At 37.6% G+C, this 18,334-nt stretch overlaps 1 protein-coding gene across 1 annotated transcript in view; it reads right to left on the bottom strand.

The window, feature by feature from the left end:
* arap2 (ArfGAP with RhoGAP domain, ankyrin repeat and PH domain 2) overlaps positions 1–18,334 on the bottom strand; it is a gene marked incomplete at its 5' end in the record, with an annotated part of 106,101 nt that overhangs the window by 66,598 nt on the left and 21,169 nt on the right. The window contains 3 exon segments of the mRNA XM_079811202.1: positions 2,005–2,204; positions 6,738–6,844; positions 17,571–17,749. Of these exon segments, the coding sequence (XP_079667328.1) occupies positions 2,005–2,204; positions 6,738–6,844; positions 17,571–17,749 (486 nt within the window).

Below are 18,334 nucleotides of genomic sequence, written 5' to 3' on the forward strand. Positions count from 1 at the left end.
GATTTTTGGCCCATATGTGAACACTCCAAACAATCCTAGACTCCTTTAAAGCGAACCGCACCAAGACCATGGTCTGGGTACGGTTCGAGCTCATCTTATGGTATGGTTCGCTAAAAACATGCAATCTGAACACAAACAGCTGGGCTTACTTGATTTTTCTGTTCGCAAATTCCAATGTAGTTTGATCATCAGATGCCTCAATACAAATCGGTTGTTTATCATGGCTGCTTCTGGCAAATTTCTACAAATTATTTGTTCACAACTTACACTTGTTTATTGCAATTTTAACTGCTTCCGAACTGTGTATGAGACATTTTAAATGGTTTTACGGGCGCACACACCTAAAGCGCATGCACAGAATTATCTTTAGCGTCTTATTGTCAAAACCAGTTTCACATAACCAGGTGGTTTTGTCTTAAGTGAATGTAAACATCTGCATTACATTACTGTAGTTCTTAAAGTGACAGTAGGCTAGCCTAATATAAGAATCAGTTTATTCATACAGTGAAGAATATGCAGTTTTATTTTTTCATTTGATTATTCCATTTCTTACTTGAATGCTGCTTTTAGGCCAACCTACTTTACCTGGATAATTTAAAGCAGTTATTTAATTTGCATCTTTCTTTTATCGTATTGTTTATTTTTGTGTATGCTGATGTTATCATTGCCTTCTGCAATAAAAAAAACATGATTCTAAGGAAAACAATTCAAAATAAATGTTATTTACAAAGGTATATGTGTGATATAGTGCAAGAATATAGGGATATTGAGAAAAATATATATTTTTGTGTAAAAAGGTTAACAAATTAATTCAACAGCATTTGTAGCAATGTTGTTTAAAAAAAAAAAAATCTTTACAAACAAATATCGTGGTTACTGAGGCGCAAACAATGTAAGTGAATGGGATTAAATGTGGAAGGCCATAGGGTCAGCCATCAAACACTGAACTGGACTAAATCAAAAAAGCAACAGTCTGAACACAAAGGGGACTGAGACCACTTTCCTACTTAGGTGGACCAAAAAAGGAGTCCTCTTTCAGGTACAGGGATAGTGTGAACATGGAGAGAACTGGGTCCTTTTTCACTTGGTTCACCTCTTCGTCCACTAACAGGAGTCTGAGTTTGTTCTTTTAAGTGTGAAAATACCCTAAATAACGTGTTACGACAAGTTTTCACAAGCAAGTTGTCTGGTCACAACCAGTGAGATTATATTTAATATTTAATGTCCAGTTAAACTACAATACCAGTCAGTAATATTTGTAATGTTTTTGAAAGAAATCTCTTAGAAAATAGTTATTTATATTTTATATTTTAATATATTTTAAAATGTAATTTATTCCTGTGATGACAAAGCTGAATTTTCAGTAGCCATTACTCCAGTCATCAGTGTCACATGATCCTTCAGAAATCATTCTAATGATTTACTGCTCAAGAATGTTTTGGGTTTTTTTTGGTTTGTTTTTTGTGACTGCATTTTTTTTAAACTTTTACATTTGGTAACAATATCAGGAAAAGTCTTTACTTTCACTTTTGATCAATTTAGTTTCCTTGCTGAATAAAACTATTAATTCCTTTGAAACATTTTTTTGACTGACCCTAAAATTTTGAATGGTAGTGTATATGGAATTTTGGACCAATGAGGTTTCTCAGTGGGTGGGACTACACAGTGCAATACAAAGCAATAGAACTAGAACCCAAGTGAACTTTTACTGCTTGATGCTTCAGGACATGTATGATATAAAATGTATGGTATAAAAACCATTACGTCTATGGAAAATCCCCACAAATAGTGAACCAGACATGTGTGTGTGTGTGTGTGTGTGTGTGTGTGTGTGTGTGTGTGTGTGTGTGTGTGTGTGTGTGTGTGTGTGTGTGTGTGTGTGTGTGTGTGTGTGTGTGTGTGTGTGTGTGTGTGTAGGCATTGCATGAGACATTGCATGTTTCATGTTCCATTCGCATTGTGTTTGTTCTTGATTTTTTCTTTGTGTTCATAATTGCTTCTCACCAGCACAATTCTTGCAGATGACCACACACAGGTTGATGGAGGCCCATTCTGGCTCAGGGACCTGACAATCGGCACACTTCCTGTTGGACTTGTTGAACCAAACCTTCTCCAGCACCTCGTAATTGCACAACGCTTCTACGATGGACTCCTGAACTGCCTCTATCCATTCCTCTCGCTCACGTTCCGACTCCACTGTGAAACTGACACAAATTATACAAAACTCTTACATATATCAGGTTGATTACACATTCAGTATTACAGTACATGATCTGTGTGAGTGTGTCAACAAATGCCACTGTCCAGATTATTTATAATATAATTTAATATTATTAATTATGTATAATAGTGTTATTATTAAAAACAAACAAACCTAAAAACTAGACACAAATCCAAATCCTATACTTGTTAAATTTCATCCTGACCTAAAACCCAACAATTTGAGTCTCACTGGACTCAGGTCAAGTAGCAGACAAATAACAATGGCGAACAGCACTTTTTAAATGTTCATTATTGCATTATGATTGGCAGTGATGAGACAGTGCAGCCTAATTGTAAAAACCAGTAATAGCTCTGAATCTGCTTTCCATTTCCATTATGACCCCCTCTGCGTCCATTATTTTAAATGAGCACAGAGACCTTGATATGTCATTTCTGAGAAAAATTCCAATTATTTGGCCGACAACTAATACTAAATAGTCGGCCAGCCTCACATCGCTCAACGTTTAGAATGCAACTACAAACAGATCAATATCCTGCCCTGTCCACAAAAACAAAGATAAAAGATAAAGAGGAAAAATCTTTAAGAGTGCGCACCAGCCAAAGAATGAGAGCGATAGCTTTTCATTGTTTGTTGCTGTTATTGTTGTGTCTTTTTTTTTAGCCAGGGAACTGCATCAGCCATAAAAGGATCATTAAAAAACAAACACAAAAACATCTCATCGATTAGGCCTCCGCAAATGGCTGCTTTGTTGGAAAGATCAGCTTGCGTGGGGTCACAGGTGAGCGATGCCAGTACTGTACAGCTGTTATAACAGAGCTGATGTTTATAAAGACAAAAAAAAAGAACAAGAGAGGAACAAAAAACAGATCAATAATGAGTGTGCTTCAGATGGATAGTATCAGAGCGGCAGGACAGTCATAATGAGAGAGTGGCTGTTAAAAAAAAAAAATAACAGCAGGCAACAAACACTGAAAGAAAATGATACTAAAAAGGCTCAGAGAGGAGTAATCGACGAAGTTTCCTCTGCCTTTAATACATCTCACACTTCCCACCAATGCAAGCACTTAATTTCACTATACACAGGCAAAAAGTTTCGGTTTGACACTAATCTTTTTGCAAACTTTCCCTGTTTAATCCATATTTTATTTTGTTTCATGCGATCACTTATACTAAGAAGTAAGAATGCTTGTATGAACCACTGCAAACGTTTCACCTCTCCTGGAGAAATGTTACAAACTAGATTATGTAACAGATGTATATAATATTTTGAAAAGTTTCTGTTTACTTACTGTGGGTTCAGCTATAAAAATTCAGGTACAATGCTGGATACATTTGTGTGAAAATTCATGAATACTTTTTAAAAACTATGAATACATTCCAGGATTAAGGATTTCTGCAGGAATGCCGCAGAATATAAGATTCTATAAGGTTGCAAATGTATTTGCATCTCTGTTTTGGGAAATGATTAATAAGCTATAGACATTTCTCACAATCATGGCTGTGATTTTAAAAGTAAATAAATATCCAAAAAATAAAGTCAGAAAGAAACGAAAGTTGCGATTGTCTTTTCTTACCTATTGTGACGTATATCAGAGCGAAACAGCTTCTTGAACAAGAAAAAAAAATGTATGGTGGGACTTGAGTTTCTCCATTGAGAATAGATTGGATCAGTGTGGTTTGCTATAGATGCATTAGAAGCCGTCCCCTTTTTCAGCGGTGCTGATTACGGAAGTATTTTTCAATTAATTTCTTCCACAAACACATTTAAAAATATTATTTGATGAAGCGTTATAAGCCATGTACCAAACTAACCAGCTACGAGGTGAATCACAACATTCGAGAAGAGAAGAGCTAAATGCTATTTATCAGTAGAGCCAATATTAAAGAACTAATAAATCAATCAAGTTGAAAAATATGAATATCAGTAGCCGATCCACTTGAATTCTAACCGGTTTAGATGATGGCTATGTTAAATGTTTTTCTAAAAATTTTCTCAATATTTTGATCATCTTCATCTTGTTAGAATTCACTGGGGATTTCTAATCCCCATATCTAATACTGGGGACTTTATAATATTATACAGCTTCCAGCATAGCTTAACTTTAGAATAACATTTTGGGGTGAATGAAGCATTTTGTTTTCTACAAGCAACACATTTCATATTCTTTCTATGTTGTTTGAGGAGTCTTCAGTATGTTCTTGAACTTAAGATTGTAGAACACCCACTCCAAGGTAATGTAGAAATGGTTTTGTCCAAAAGTAAACTGCCTGATTCTGGACTATGGGGACCCAAAACATCCTTTCATAATTCATCCCAGACTTATGTGATTCAACAAATCTTTATCCAAGTTTCTCTGAAATCTCTTTTGATCCACCCATATTGCACTTCAACACAATCCAGTTGTGAAGAGCAGATCAACAAAAGTTTTTAAATGTCAGGATATGTCAATCCCACACTTATAGTTGGTACAATATAACCATGCTTCAAATTCTGAGTTGCCTTGCTATTTGATGTCTACATATGCAACTCTGTTAATGCTCATTCAAAAATAGCACTCTTCATCATACTAATGCTCGCAGTTGATTCCAACATCATCTGACATGAACATTGCTATGCCAATGGATAAATATTAATATATACACAACATTGACATACACTCACCTAAAGGATTATTAGGAACACCATACTATTACTGTGTTTGACCCCCTTTCGCCTTCAGAACTGCCTTAATTCTACGTGGTATTGATTCAACAAGGTGCTGAAAGCATTCTTTAGAAATGTTGGCCCATATTGATAGGATAGCATCTTGCAGTTGATGGAGATTTGTGGAATGCACATCCAGGGCACGAAGCTCCCGTTCCACCACATCCCAAAGATGCTCTATTGCAGTGGTTTTCAAACCTGTCCTGGAGGACCCCCAGCATTGCACATTTTGTATGTCTCCCTCATCTAACACACCTGATTCAACTCATGAGCTCATTATTAGAGACTGCAAGACCTGAAGTGGGTGTGTCAAATATGGGAGACATACAAAATGTGCAGTGCTGGGGGTCCTCCAGGACAGGTTTGAAAACCACTGCTCTATTGGGTTGAGATCTGGTGACTGTGGGGGCCATTTTAGTACAGTGAACTCATTGTCATGTTCAAGAAACCAATTTGAAATGATTCGAGCTTTGTGACATGGTGCATTATCCTGCTGGAAGTAGCCATCAGAGGATGGGTACATGGTGGTCATAAAGGGATGGACATGGTCAGAAACAATGCTCAGGTAGGCCGTGGCATTTAAACGATGCCCAATTGGCACTAAGGGGCCTAAAGTGTGCCAAGAAAACATCCCCCACACCATTACATCACCACCACCAGCCTAAACAGTGGTAACAAGGCATGATGGATCCATGTTCTCATTCTGTTTACGCCAAATTCTGACTCTACCATCTGATTGTCTCAACAGAAATCGAGACTCATCAGACCAGGAAACATTTGTCCAGTCTTCAACTGTCCAATTTTGGTGAGCTTGTGCAAACTGTAGCCTCTTTTTCCTATTTGTAGTGGAGATGAGTGGTACCCGGTGGGGTCTTCTGCTGTTGTAGCCCATCCGCCTCAAGGTTGTGCGTGTTGTGGCTTCACAAATGGTTTGCTGCATACCTCGGTTGTAACGAGTGGTTATTTCAGTCAAAGTTGCTCTTCTATCAGCTTGAATTAGTCGGCCCATTCTCCTCTGACCTCTAGCATCAACAAGGCATTTTCGCCCACAGGATTGCCGCATACTGGATGTTTTTCCCTTTTCACACCATTCTTTGTAAACCCTAGAAATGGTTGTGCGTGAAAATCCCAGTAACTGAGCAGATTGAAATACTCAGACCGGCTCGTCTGGCACCAACAACCATACCACGCTCAAAATTGCTTAAATCACCTTTCTTTCCCATTCTGACATTCAGTTTGGAGTTCAGGAGATTGTCTTGACCAGGACCACACCCCTAAATGCATTGAAGCAACTGCCATGTGATTGGTTGATTAGATAATTGCATTAATGAGAAATTGAACAGGTGTTCCTAATAATCCTTTAGGTGAGTGTACGTACCATTGAAACAAGCCTATAAACTCTATGATACAGCACATGCAACTATGCAATTGCAGTGTAATTTTCCATATAACTATTCTACAAATTATGAAAGCATATTAAATATGAAAATGATTATGTAATAAGAAACTCTGTGTGACATTTAGAGCATTTCTGAACTCATAATCTGAAGGCCTTTGTGTAAATAAATGTATATTTACACTAAGAACACTTAATCCTCCAAGTCTAACCTTGAGTGAAACTTTGATGTCTATTTTTTTAAGCATAAAGTGATATTAAGGAAGAGGTAGAGGCTTAACTCTGTTTGAAGGTCTTCTTGAATCTGTTTAAAACAACATCTACTGGTCAATTTATGCTAATATTTTATTTTGATAAGAGATTTTCTCACTCTTTGGCCGAATAATACAATATATAATAATTTAGTAGTTTACCAGAAGGACTTGAAAGGTGTAGTGATCTCAAATCCTTTCCTCTCAACTGGTTTCACACATGCAGCCGTCAGGTCCACCGCAGCAATGGCCAGCCCTGCATTAAAATCCTGTGAAGAACCAGCATAAACATCAAAATAAGATCTTTATAAAACACACATTTTTCAAATTCACATATATCATCAGTAACAAAAACAAAGAATAGTATATAGTGTAAGGGCGTTTTCACACCTGGCTCGTTTGGAGCATGTGTTTCGGAACCTGATTTTTCCCTTAGTTCGGTTCGTTTAGGCATATGTGAACACCCTAAATGAAGCAGTTCAGTCACTGCTATATGAACAATAACATATTCACAGTCTGAGCGTCTGTTTAGAACGTTGTAGCTGGAATTAATCAAGTGAATAAGGAAAATAAAAAAATAACTATAAAATGCAAGGAAACTGTTGTCTGAGAAGGGTCAAAGAGAGCACAGAACAGACAAAGAGCTCACTGGAGGGTGAAAAGCTGCTGATCTATTGATCAGAGTCTGAATGAATGACAAAGTTTATTTTACACAAGAACAAGCAGGAAATACAAAACAAACTTTCTTTACAGACGTTACCAAATGCTTCAAGGACAGCAGCAATGTGAAAACCTCAAGGGGACAAGAAAAAAGGAGATGACAACAGTCAAATTCTACTGTATCGACCCTCTCCAGACATTATTTATGCAAGTATTAAGTGTATAATAATAAATAATAATGTATTATTATTATTATTTCAGTCCAGTTATTATTTAAGTACTAAGCCACTTCAAGACATGACACAAAAAACTTTTTTTAAAGCTTATTTAAATAAATATTTAAAAAAAACTTTTGTTAAAGTTTTGTAAGATTAAAGCCCCATTCACACCAAGGATGATAACTGTAATGATAACAATTATTATAAAGGTATAGTTCTAAAAATAGTTCTAATTATAAAATAAAGTGCTACTAAAGAAAAAACAGAGCGTCATCGTTTGTTGGTTTAGATGCTAATATAGTTATGGTATTAGTTATATTCTTGGTGTGAACGGGCCATAAAGGCCCACTGAAGTGCCTTGAAACATGCAGCATTATTCAATTTGTTGACATAATTTCCACTGAAACATGTCAATTAGCTCCTCCCCTTTTAAAAAATGGCCAATAGCGCTTAATTTATATCACAGCTCAGGCAGAAGCTGTTGAGCTTGGTAAAGCCGCAGTTTCCTCCTAATCTCTAACCGTTTCTCTTCCATATCACTTTAAAATATAGCACTTGTGTGCGCGCTGCGGCAGTGACACTAACGTCAAACCAGACATAATTCGCCACAATGAAAAGCATATTTACACTGTCTGAATCACTCCCAATCCCCTATATAGTGCACTATGTGCCATTCACCATGTAGAAAATAGTAAATATGTGAACAAGTGAATGATTATAGCCATTTCAGCGTCTATTTGTTATGTAGGGGGTGGGATGCTTTAGATTCTACAGAGCATTTGATTGGACATAAAATATGATGAGAAGCTGAAGAGTAGAGTGATGTCATTAAAATGATTGATCCATATTGGCGGAAGTGTGAGAATCCTTATGTCGGTAACAATTTACAATGAGGTTTCATTAGTTAACATTAGTTAATGTATTAACTAAAATGAACTAACCATGAGCAGTACATTTGTTACTGTTTTTGTTCATCTTTGTTAACGTTAATTCATGGTTTGTTCATGACAGTTCACAGTACATTAACTAATGTTAACAAGATTTTAATAAAATATTAGTAAATGTTGAAATTAACATTAACAAAGATTAATAAATGCTTTATTAGTGCAGTTCATTATTAGTTAATGTTAACTAATGTAGTTAACTAATGTTAACTAATGGACCTTATTGTAAAGTGTTACTCTTATATCTTTTAAAAGCGAATTTTGTCATCGTTTTGGAGCACACTAGCTTATAGAGAACAGTAAGGCTACCATATTCATACTAAAAGACAAAAAACTTTAAGACAGGGTTTTTACAGGGGACCCATTTAAGTGAGCCAAGCCAAATAGCAACTTGACAGCTGTGTCAGGAAGAGATCAACATTTGGCATTTTGATAAGGACTTCTTTTGTGATTTGAGTGTCATGAGGGCAAATAGATGACACAGTTTTCACTACAAAGCAAATTATCTGTGAAAGGTGAACTCAATTGGACTTACCAAATGTAGTTGTGAATATGTAATGCCACAGCATTTAAAAGACAAATTTTTACTCACAAAAACTATGTAAATTGATTATCAAATATAAGAAAATAGAAGCATTCAAGGTTCATCTGGCTAAAGAATTTGAGGGGGTTAAACAGGATGATTTTTTTCAAAGTAAAAGGCCCTTTCACACCAAGAACAATAAGAATTTTCTTCTTTTGATAAGAATTGAAGATTTTTGAAATATGACTTCTAGATACAGTCCATTCGGAAAGTATTCACTTTTTCCACATTTTGTTATCTTACAACATTATTCCAAAATGGATTAAATTCATTATTTTCCTCAAAATTCTACAAACAATAACCCATAATGACAATGTGAAAGAAGTTTGTTTGAAATCTTTGCAAATTTATTTAAAAAAAAAAACTGCAACAAAAAACAAAAAAAAATCACATGTACATAAGTACTGGGCCTCTTTAAGGCTAAGCTTAAAACTCATTTATTTAGACTGGCTTTCAATGTTTAGCAGTTGCTGTGGCATTCCGTGTATTCTATTGCTGTTGCTTTTTCTTTAAAAGGTTTAGTTTTTTTTAGTATTTTTAGTATTTTTATTATTGGAAAGCACTTTGGTTCACCTTGTGTGTTGTAAAGGGCTGTATAAATAAATGTTGATTGATTGATTGATTGATTGATTGATTGATTGATTGATTGATTGATTGATTGATTGATTGATTGATTGATTGATTGATTGATTGATTGATTGATTGAAGTATTTACACTCAAAATTGAGCTCAGTTACATCCTGTTTCCACTGGTCATCCTTGAGATGTTTCTACGGCTCCTTTTAAAGGCAGCATATTTGTATCCTTCACTGCCTTTGATATCCCACAATCCTGTAATTTCCATTCTGTGACAGTAGAGCTGGGGAAAAAAGATGGTGTCCGAAAGTTGCGTTTGCTGGTCAGTTTTTGAGTAAATGTAAGTTTTTACCAACATTTTCCACTTCTGATGTCATTTCTAGTGAGAAATTACTAATGTAGTAATTAAATATTTCAGTCCCTCTAGAAAAACGCGATTATGCGATCGCATGATTTAATGCATAATCAGTCAAAGTCCGCATATTTATGCGGGGGCCGCATTTTTTCAAATACGCCGCACTTTCGCCACATAAATTGCCTATTTCCGCGTGCAAAATATGCGGGGCTAGCATGATTCCATAATCCCCGCATTTTCATTGCAAAAAAGTCATATATATTAGCAGAAAGTTGAAAAATGTTTGTTTACTTCACACAAGAGCCGCCATTTTCCCCTATCGCCATGGGAACGTTTTGAAGTGACGTAATTACCCGACGTGGACGTCATCGAAAAGCTACAAACCTCGTGGTGAAACCATAGATATCGGTGAAACCATGATGAAGCACGCAAATTCCCATTTGCCAACAAAAATAACAGCAAAAGACAGCGCAAAGCAGTTTCCTAGTGTGTTGACCGATTTCAAAACACTGCATCATGAAGCTTCGAAGCGTTAAGAATCAGTGAGTCGATTCAGCGGTTTGGATCGCCAAAGTCACATGATTTCAGCAGTTTGATGGTTTGACACACGCGATCCAAATCATGATTCGACTCACTGATTCATAACGCTTCGAAGCTTCATGATGCAGTGTTTTAAAATCGGTCATCACTATATAAGTCGTTATTAAGGGTTTTTTTGCGCACAAAAACTATTCTCAGCGCTTCATAAAGTTATTGTAGAACCACTGTAGTGAGATGGACTTTGTAACGACGTCTTTAGTACCTTTTTATGGGTCTTGAGAGTGTACAGTGCATTGTGCCAATGGAGGCCTTTCTGAGCCATCGGATTTCAACTAAAATATCTTCATTTGAGTTCTGAAGATGAAAGGAGGTCTTACGGTCTTACGGGTCCAACAGCATGAGGGGAAGTAATTAATGACAGAATTTTCATTTTTGGGTGAACTAACCCTTTAAGAGATTGCACTTTGTGCATTGAAAGCACTCACATGTCTGTTTTGTTTAGCTACCTCTGTAAAACAGGAAGTTATTTATTCATTTATTCATTTATTCAGAAGTTGTAGCATATTCCTTTTGTAAAGCTACAGAACTTGACTCAATTTTTGTAACTCAATTTGACTCAATGTTTTGTAAATTTGAGCCATGTGTTTATTAAGGTCTTCAATAAAACAAGATGAGAACTTAAATATTCCCAGCACTTTCTGTGTAGTGCTTTTTTTCTCTTTTTCATCAAACCGCAGTTTTAACAAGTTGCCGCAATTTTATTGCATAAATTGCATAAATATCCCGCATTTTCCATCACATTTTTAAAGAAAACGTGCCGCATAATCAAGGATTTTTGCCCGCAACAATCACAAAAAAAGGCAGTATTTTTCTGGAAGGACTGATATTTGTTTAGTTCTCACCAAAGCTCTCTCTATTTCGCTGTAGATCATTAAATGGTTACACTGCCTAAGAAGTCTGTCCGAAATCAGTTTCATGAGGTGCCTTCATGCACAAACGCTGCCTTACAAGCCATTGTCTGATAAGGCAGCAAGGCAACGAGTCAGCTGCCTAGGTTTTCGGACGCAGCCTTCAACTTTATTGGAGTCCACCTGTGGTAAATTCAGTTGATTGGACATGATTTGGAAAGGCATATACCTGTCTATATAAGGTCCCACAGTTAACAGTGCATGTCAAATTACAAACCAAGCCATGCAGGCCAAGGAATTGTCTGTAGACCTTCGAGACAGGATTGTATCAAGGCACAGATCTGGGGAAAGGTAGAGAGAAATTTCTGCAGCATTGAAGCACAGTGGCCTCCATCATCCATAAATGGAAGAAGTTTTGAACCACCAGGACTCTTCCTAGAGCTGGCCGCCCGGCCAAACTGAGCGATCGGGGGAGAAGCGTCTTAGTCAGGGAGGTGACCAAGAACCCGATGGTCACTCTGACAGAACTCCAGTGTTTCTCTGTGGAGAGAGGAGAACCTTCCATCTCTGCAGCACTCCACCAATCAGACCTGTATGGTAGAGTGGCCAGACGGAAACCACTCCGAGTAAAAGGCACAAGACAGCCTGCCTGGAGTTTGCTAAAAGGCACATGAAGGACTCACAGACCATGAGAAACAAAATTCTCTGGTCTGATGAAACAAAGATTGAACTCTTTGGCCTGAATGGCAAGCATCATGTCTGGAGGAAACCAGGCACCGCTCATCACCTGGCCAATACCATCCCTACAGTGAAGCATGGTGGTGGCAGCATCATGCTGTGGGGATGTTTTTCAGCGGCAGGAGCTGGGAGAATAGTCAGGATCGAGGGAAAGATGAATGCAGCAATGTACAGAGACATCCTTGATGAAAACCTGCACCAGAGCGCTCTGGACCTCAGACTTGAGCCTGATCTGAAAATTGCTGTGCACCGACACTTCCTATCCAACCTGATGGAGCTTGAGAGGTCCTACAAAGAAGTATGGGAGAAACGGGCCAAAGATAGGTGTGCCAAGCTCTAAACGACTTGGCTGTAATTGGTACCAAAGGTGCTTCAACAAAGTATTGAGCAAAGGCTGTGAATACTTATGTAATTTTTTTTTTAAAACAAAATTGCAAAGATTTCAAACAAACTTCTCTCATGTTGTCATTATGTGTGTAGAATTTTGAGGAAAATAATTAATTTAATCCATTTTGGAATAAGGCTGTAACATAACAAAATGTGGAAAAATTTAAGTCCTGTGAAATACTGAGTGAGAGTAATGCTTGCAAATGTAATGTTAATAAACCAAACAAAATACAGAACTTTCAAAAACACTCAGCAATGTGATTATTTTATTGAGTGACAGGCAGTGGGTTTAATCGGTGACATTACTAGATTTGCAATCCGGCGTCTTCCCGTCACCTCCTCAACCTGCTTTTTTCACTTAGAAAAGGTGGAAAAGCGTATTAGATTGTCCAGTTTTCTACCTGAACAATGATGTGAGTTTCTGTGGCAATTCTTGATGCAGTATGAATGACCTACAATGGCTTCAGTTTTCACAATCATAACAAAAAAAAATCAAAATACTGCACTAAACTCAATAGCAGAAAGTCAGCGCGACAAACCAGATTAGAACTCAACACGCAGTCAGAAGTTCATACATTTCTACAGTGCATCCGGAAAGTATTCACAGCGCTTTACTTTTTCCACTTTTTTTTTGTTACAGCCTTATTCCAAAATGGATTAAATTCATTTTTTTCCTCAATTTTACAAACAATACCCCATAATGACAACTTGAAAGTAGTTTGTTTGAAATCTTTGTAAATGTATTAAAAATAAACAAAAAAAGTTACATGTACATAAGAATTCACAGCCTTTGCTCAATACTTTGTTGAAGCACCTTTGGCACCAATTACAGCCTCAAGTCTTTTTAAATATAATACTACAAGCATGGCACACATCTAATGCTTGGGTAGTTTCTCCCATTCTTCTTTACAGGACGTCTCAAGCTCCATCATGTTGGATGGGGAGCGTCAGTGCACAGCCATTTTTCAGATCTCTCCAGAGATGTTTCATCGGGTTCAAGTCTGGGCTCTGGCTGGGCCACTCAAGGACAAGGACAGAGTTGTCCCGTAGCCACTTCTTTTGTTATCTTGGCTGTGTGCTTAGGGTTGTTGTCCTGTTGGAAGATGAACCGTCGCCCCAGTCTGAGGTCCAGAGCGCTCTGGAGCAGGTTTTCATCAAGGATGTCTCTGTACATTGCTGCATTCATCTTTCCCTCGATCCTGACTAGCCTCCCAGCTCCTGCCTCTGAAAAACATCCCAGCTCTAGGAAGAGTCCTGGTGGTTCCAAACTTCTTCCATTTATGGATGATGGAGGCCACTGGGACCTTCATTGCTGCAGAAATGTATCTGTACCATTCCCCCAATCTGTGCCTCAATACAATCCTGTCTCGGAGGTCTACAGACAATTCCATGGACTTTATGGCTTGGTTTGTGCTATGACATGCACTGTTAACTGTGGGACAGGTGTGTGCCCAATCAACTGTCCAGATCATGTCCAATCAACTGAATTTACCACAGGTGGACTCAATCAAGTTGTAGAAAAATCTCAAGACTGTTCAGTGGAAACAAGATGCACCTGAGCTCAATTTTGAGTGTTATGGGAAAAGCTGTGAATACTTTTGTACATGTGATTTTTTTTCCCCCTGTTTTTTATTTTTAATAAATTCTTTAAAGATTTCAACCAAACTGAAGCGTTGTGAATACTTTCCTGGTGTATTGTATGATGGCCGAAGCAGCAGCGAGTGCCCAGCGCGTGACACTGTTTTCACAGTAACCAGATCAACATTGTGAACAGAATTCTATATTTAACCAAGTCAAAAACAAAAGGTAAGCAGGTATCCATATTAAGTTCAGTATAAGCAGATGCAAAATGCCACTAAAGGTGACAACTTTTGAAGTTAAAAAGTGATAAAAGGTAAAAAGAAAATTGCTTCCTTGCTCTTCATCTGCCATCTGCATTTCACACCACAGCAGAGACATTATGTGCAAACAAGCTATACACTGAAAGGTCATTTTTTTTGTTTACTTATTTTACACAAACTTTTTTAACATTTCTTGCTTTTTTAACATCTCATTGCAACATTCAGTTGCCTTCTCAGGAAGCATTCTAAATTAAATAGAACAAATTACATAAATGACCATTTCGAAACTTCTACATAGACAGAATCCAATCCAATACCAATCCAATCTTATTTATAAAGCACATAATAAACAACATAGTTGACCACCGTGCTGTACAATATAATAAAATAAAAAAAAACAACAACAAAAAGACAAGTAGCTACAGCGACAATACCTTACACTCATACCTGATCAAAAGCCAATGTAAAAAACATTTTTTTTAACTGTTTCTTAATTCAGAGATGATACATAGACACACTACATAGACAGAAACTCTCACGCAAACCATTCAGAAGATCTAACAGCTTCTTAGCTGATGCAGAGAGTTTGGTATTTTAATAGTACATTTGTATTTGTTTTATCAATACTTTTTCAGTATTTAGACATATTTTATTTATTTTGTATGAATATAGACAACATTTCATCTTTGTCTATGTTAGGTAGATTTTTTTTCCACTGAACTTTTTGCAATAGGATTGCATGTTCTGTCAAGGATACATTTGATGAGGTCTTAGAATTTGGCCAAAAGAAGGTATCTAAAACTTTTCACAAATAGAATGGATTGCATGTGGTGTTACAGGGGTTACATTGGCCCAGAACAGAGTTTTACCACCTTAGATTTTAAAAAGAAAAAATGATTGACAGTTTGTTGGTAAATCCATTATGCACATATGTGCTCCATTTTTTCTTTGTTCCAGTACGCGCAGTCTGAATGTTGCATGGCCCTGGTTTAAAAACAGCATAACAAAACGGAACAAAGAACAGGGGTCTTGAGACGTTATTGTCAAAGCTGAACGACTTTTAACTTGATATGGTGTGTTCAAATTGCAGAACTTGTGTCCAGAACTGAATAGCGAACACCCAAATTGCAAGACTCAATGTAATGACCAAAGAAGTCCATCTGATGCAGGTGTCTAGACAAAACAATAAAAAAAAATAGCTCAGACGGAATGTTACCTGTGTGAACAGCTTTTTAAACTATTTTTAACTATTTAAATGACTGCTTTTTACGTAAACATGCTTTTTACGTGAATGCTTTTTACAAGTTGAAATCACGTAATTGCGGTAATTACGATATGGCGTGAACGCACCTTTAACCCCACCATTCTTGTTACCTGATTATTGATTTATTTGCCCCACCTGCTTTCCCTCATTAACTTCCTTAATTCCTCTCTTATTTATTCTCCTTGTGTTTTCACTTATGTGCCAGTTTGTGTCCAATGTATCTATTGTGTCCTGCCATACCGGTCTTATCGTGTCCAGCCCTGCTTTGCCCATTGCCGGTCTGTTTTTCCATTACGGGGTAGTTTTTGTTTGTTTTGTTTTATTTTATTATTAATAAAAAGCCCATTGTTTCCTTGCATCAGAGTCTTTGCCTCATCCCTTCCTGAAACCTGACAAAATGAATGCATCTCTAATAAATATACAATGACAAACCTTATAAAAAACAAGCAAAACAGAACATTGTAAATCCCTAACCTAACATACTTTTCAACAAAACATATTTTAGACCTACAGTCTAATTGGGAGCTCAGGCTGAAATTCTAGAATTTTCTGACATCTGCTAATTGTCCTTTCAGAGACCCCGCAAAGTGCCATTCCAGCACAAAGATGTTTGGTCTTTTTGTGTTCTTTGTTTTGGAGCAAATAGTTTAAGTAAGGAAATCAAAAATCGATGTAACACTAAACTGTAGTGGTATCACGTGATTTGGGTTTGCCTGTTAGGTTGACTTTCATTACCTTGGGGAAACATCATGGCCTGACCTCAGAAGAGAGAAGGGCAGCACACTTCATCCTCTCCAAGATGGGAAGGGGGAAAAACCAGCGTCCTGGGCAGCTCGTTCATCATGTTAAATTAAATACTCCACTTCACTGAACATGAACCGAGCTACCCACCACCGCACCTTTTTTCTCTCTCTCTCTCTCCATCTCCTTCTCTCCATCTTGATACTCTTTTGTGTTTTCTTCATCCCTCAACAGTCACTGCTGTCTTCACCTCCCTCTGTTATCCTTCCTTTCTTGTCTCTCTGCCCAGTTCCTCCTTCATTCCCTCTTTCCCTCACTCCTTTCCTTTTGCCCCATGCCATCTTTTCTTCCACTCCCTCCCGTTTATCTCACCACTTGTCGGAGTGATTGCCACGGAGGGGATTTAATGCAAAAACAATACAATCAATTTCCATTTTCACTGCTCTCTTTCTCTTTCTCCCTCCCGCATGCTAAATCGGCTGACGAAAAACAATTTCCTTGCAGAATGAAGACAAAGATGTTTGCTCGTGCTAATAAGGAAAATAATGAAAGACAAACAGAGATGATAAAGTGTGTGTGCCGCCTATTCACACAGAATAACCTTCTCTGCTTAATCTCATTTAAAACTGAGACCAATTGGGTATAGATCACATACATATGCATGCGAGGTGTCATGGCTTGCGTTATATTGTAATAACTACAGTCTCAGCATATGGGAGGAGCACAAAACACATGTCCTACACTTTTACATTTGTGAAAGTTTCAGTTCTTTCACTACAATGACAAAACAGAATCTAATTATATCACAAAAAAGGGTGGATAAGAAAGAAATAAGTAATTAAACTATAATAGTCATACAGTAATAATAAGTAATACAGAGAGCATTACAGAGTAAATAATAGAGTTTACAAAGAGATGAACGGACAGACGGATGGAACAGACAGAGATGGGTAGACAAACATACAGACTGGTCGAAGCAATGGTTTAGCGCAGTGAAGATTGAAGATACTGATAGACAGATAGACAGACAGACAGACAGACAGACAGACAGGATTGATACCTGTAGATAGACAGATAGCGTAAAATTAAATTAGCTTGGTGAGCGCCAAGCGACCCCTAAGTTTGGAGAACCTGTACATGGTTGTTGAGCTGTGGCACTCATTTTGAACCCATGCATGTGGAAGCAGTATGAATCCTGATCAACAAAGCCCCAAAAAATAAAAAAGATATATAATTCTACCTGGTCTGTTTTACAGAGTCTGAAACTGGTTCCCATGAGACTGAGGTAGACTCTTCCTTTGAGGCCACGCAGCTCGACGTAGCCACTCTTGTTTGTGTTATTTTTGAGAGGCTGATGGGAAATGGAGGACTGGGAGCTCACTGCAGACTGGAGAACCTCTAGCCAATCCTGACGTTCTCCTTAGAGGGAAGAGAGAAGATGGAGGGAGGTAAGAAGTGGTGTGTGTGCCTGTGGAGGAACGCTGCATTCTGTTTGATGTATGTTAGTGAATGCACAGGTATGCATGCGTGTGTGTGGAGATGCCGTGCCATGGGAATAAAAGGGAAGGAAAAAGTGTCTAATATTATTGTTATCCTTTATAAACTTTTAAATCTGCAAACAAAGCAGGTATGCAAAAGCCCCTGTGTCTCATTGTATTGTGTCTGCCTCTGTGTTTGTGCGTGTGCGTGTGAGATGGGGGAAGGAAGCCTGAGAGGGTTCTCTTGTGCTGTTTAAATGGGGCTACAGGGGCTTGCACAAATTCGTTGCAAGTACACACACTAGCCAAAAAACATTAACAGCTGGATAGTCTTATCCTCTGCAGGTCTACAGCACCTGCCACATCCAGCGAGAGAGGGTAAGAGAAAGAGAGAGAGCAGGATATTATTTCAATAAAAAAAGTGTTTCTGCATAAAATGTCTTTTGGACAAGACTCAAATTGTGCTTGTAGTCAGCAAAACAGTTTTAGGTGCAACGTAAGTGTTAGTGCATCAGATATATAGCCA

The sequence above is a fragment of the Gobio gobio genome, assembly GCF_949357685.1.
Source record: "Gobio gobio genome assembly, chromosome: 2".
Classification (NCBI taxonomy): Eukaryota; Metazoa; Chordata; class Actinopteri; order Cypriniformes; family Gobionidae; genus Gobio; species Gobio gobio.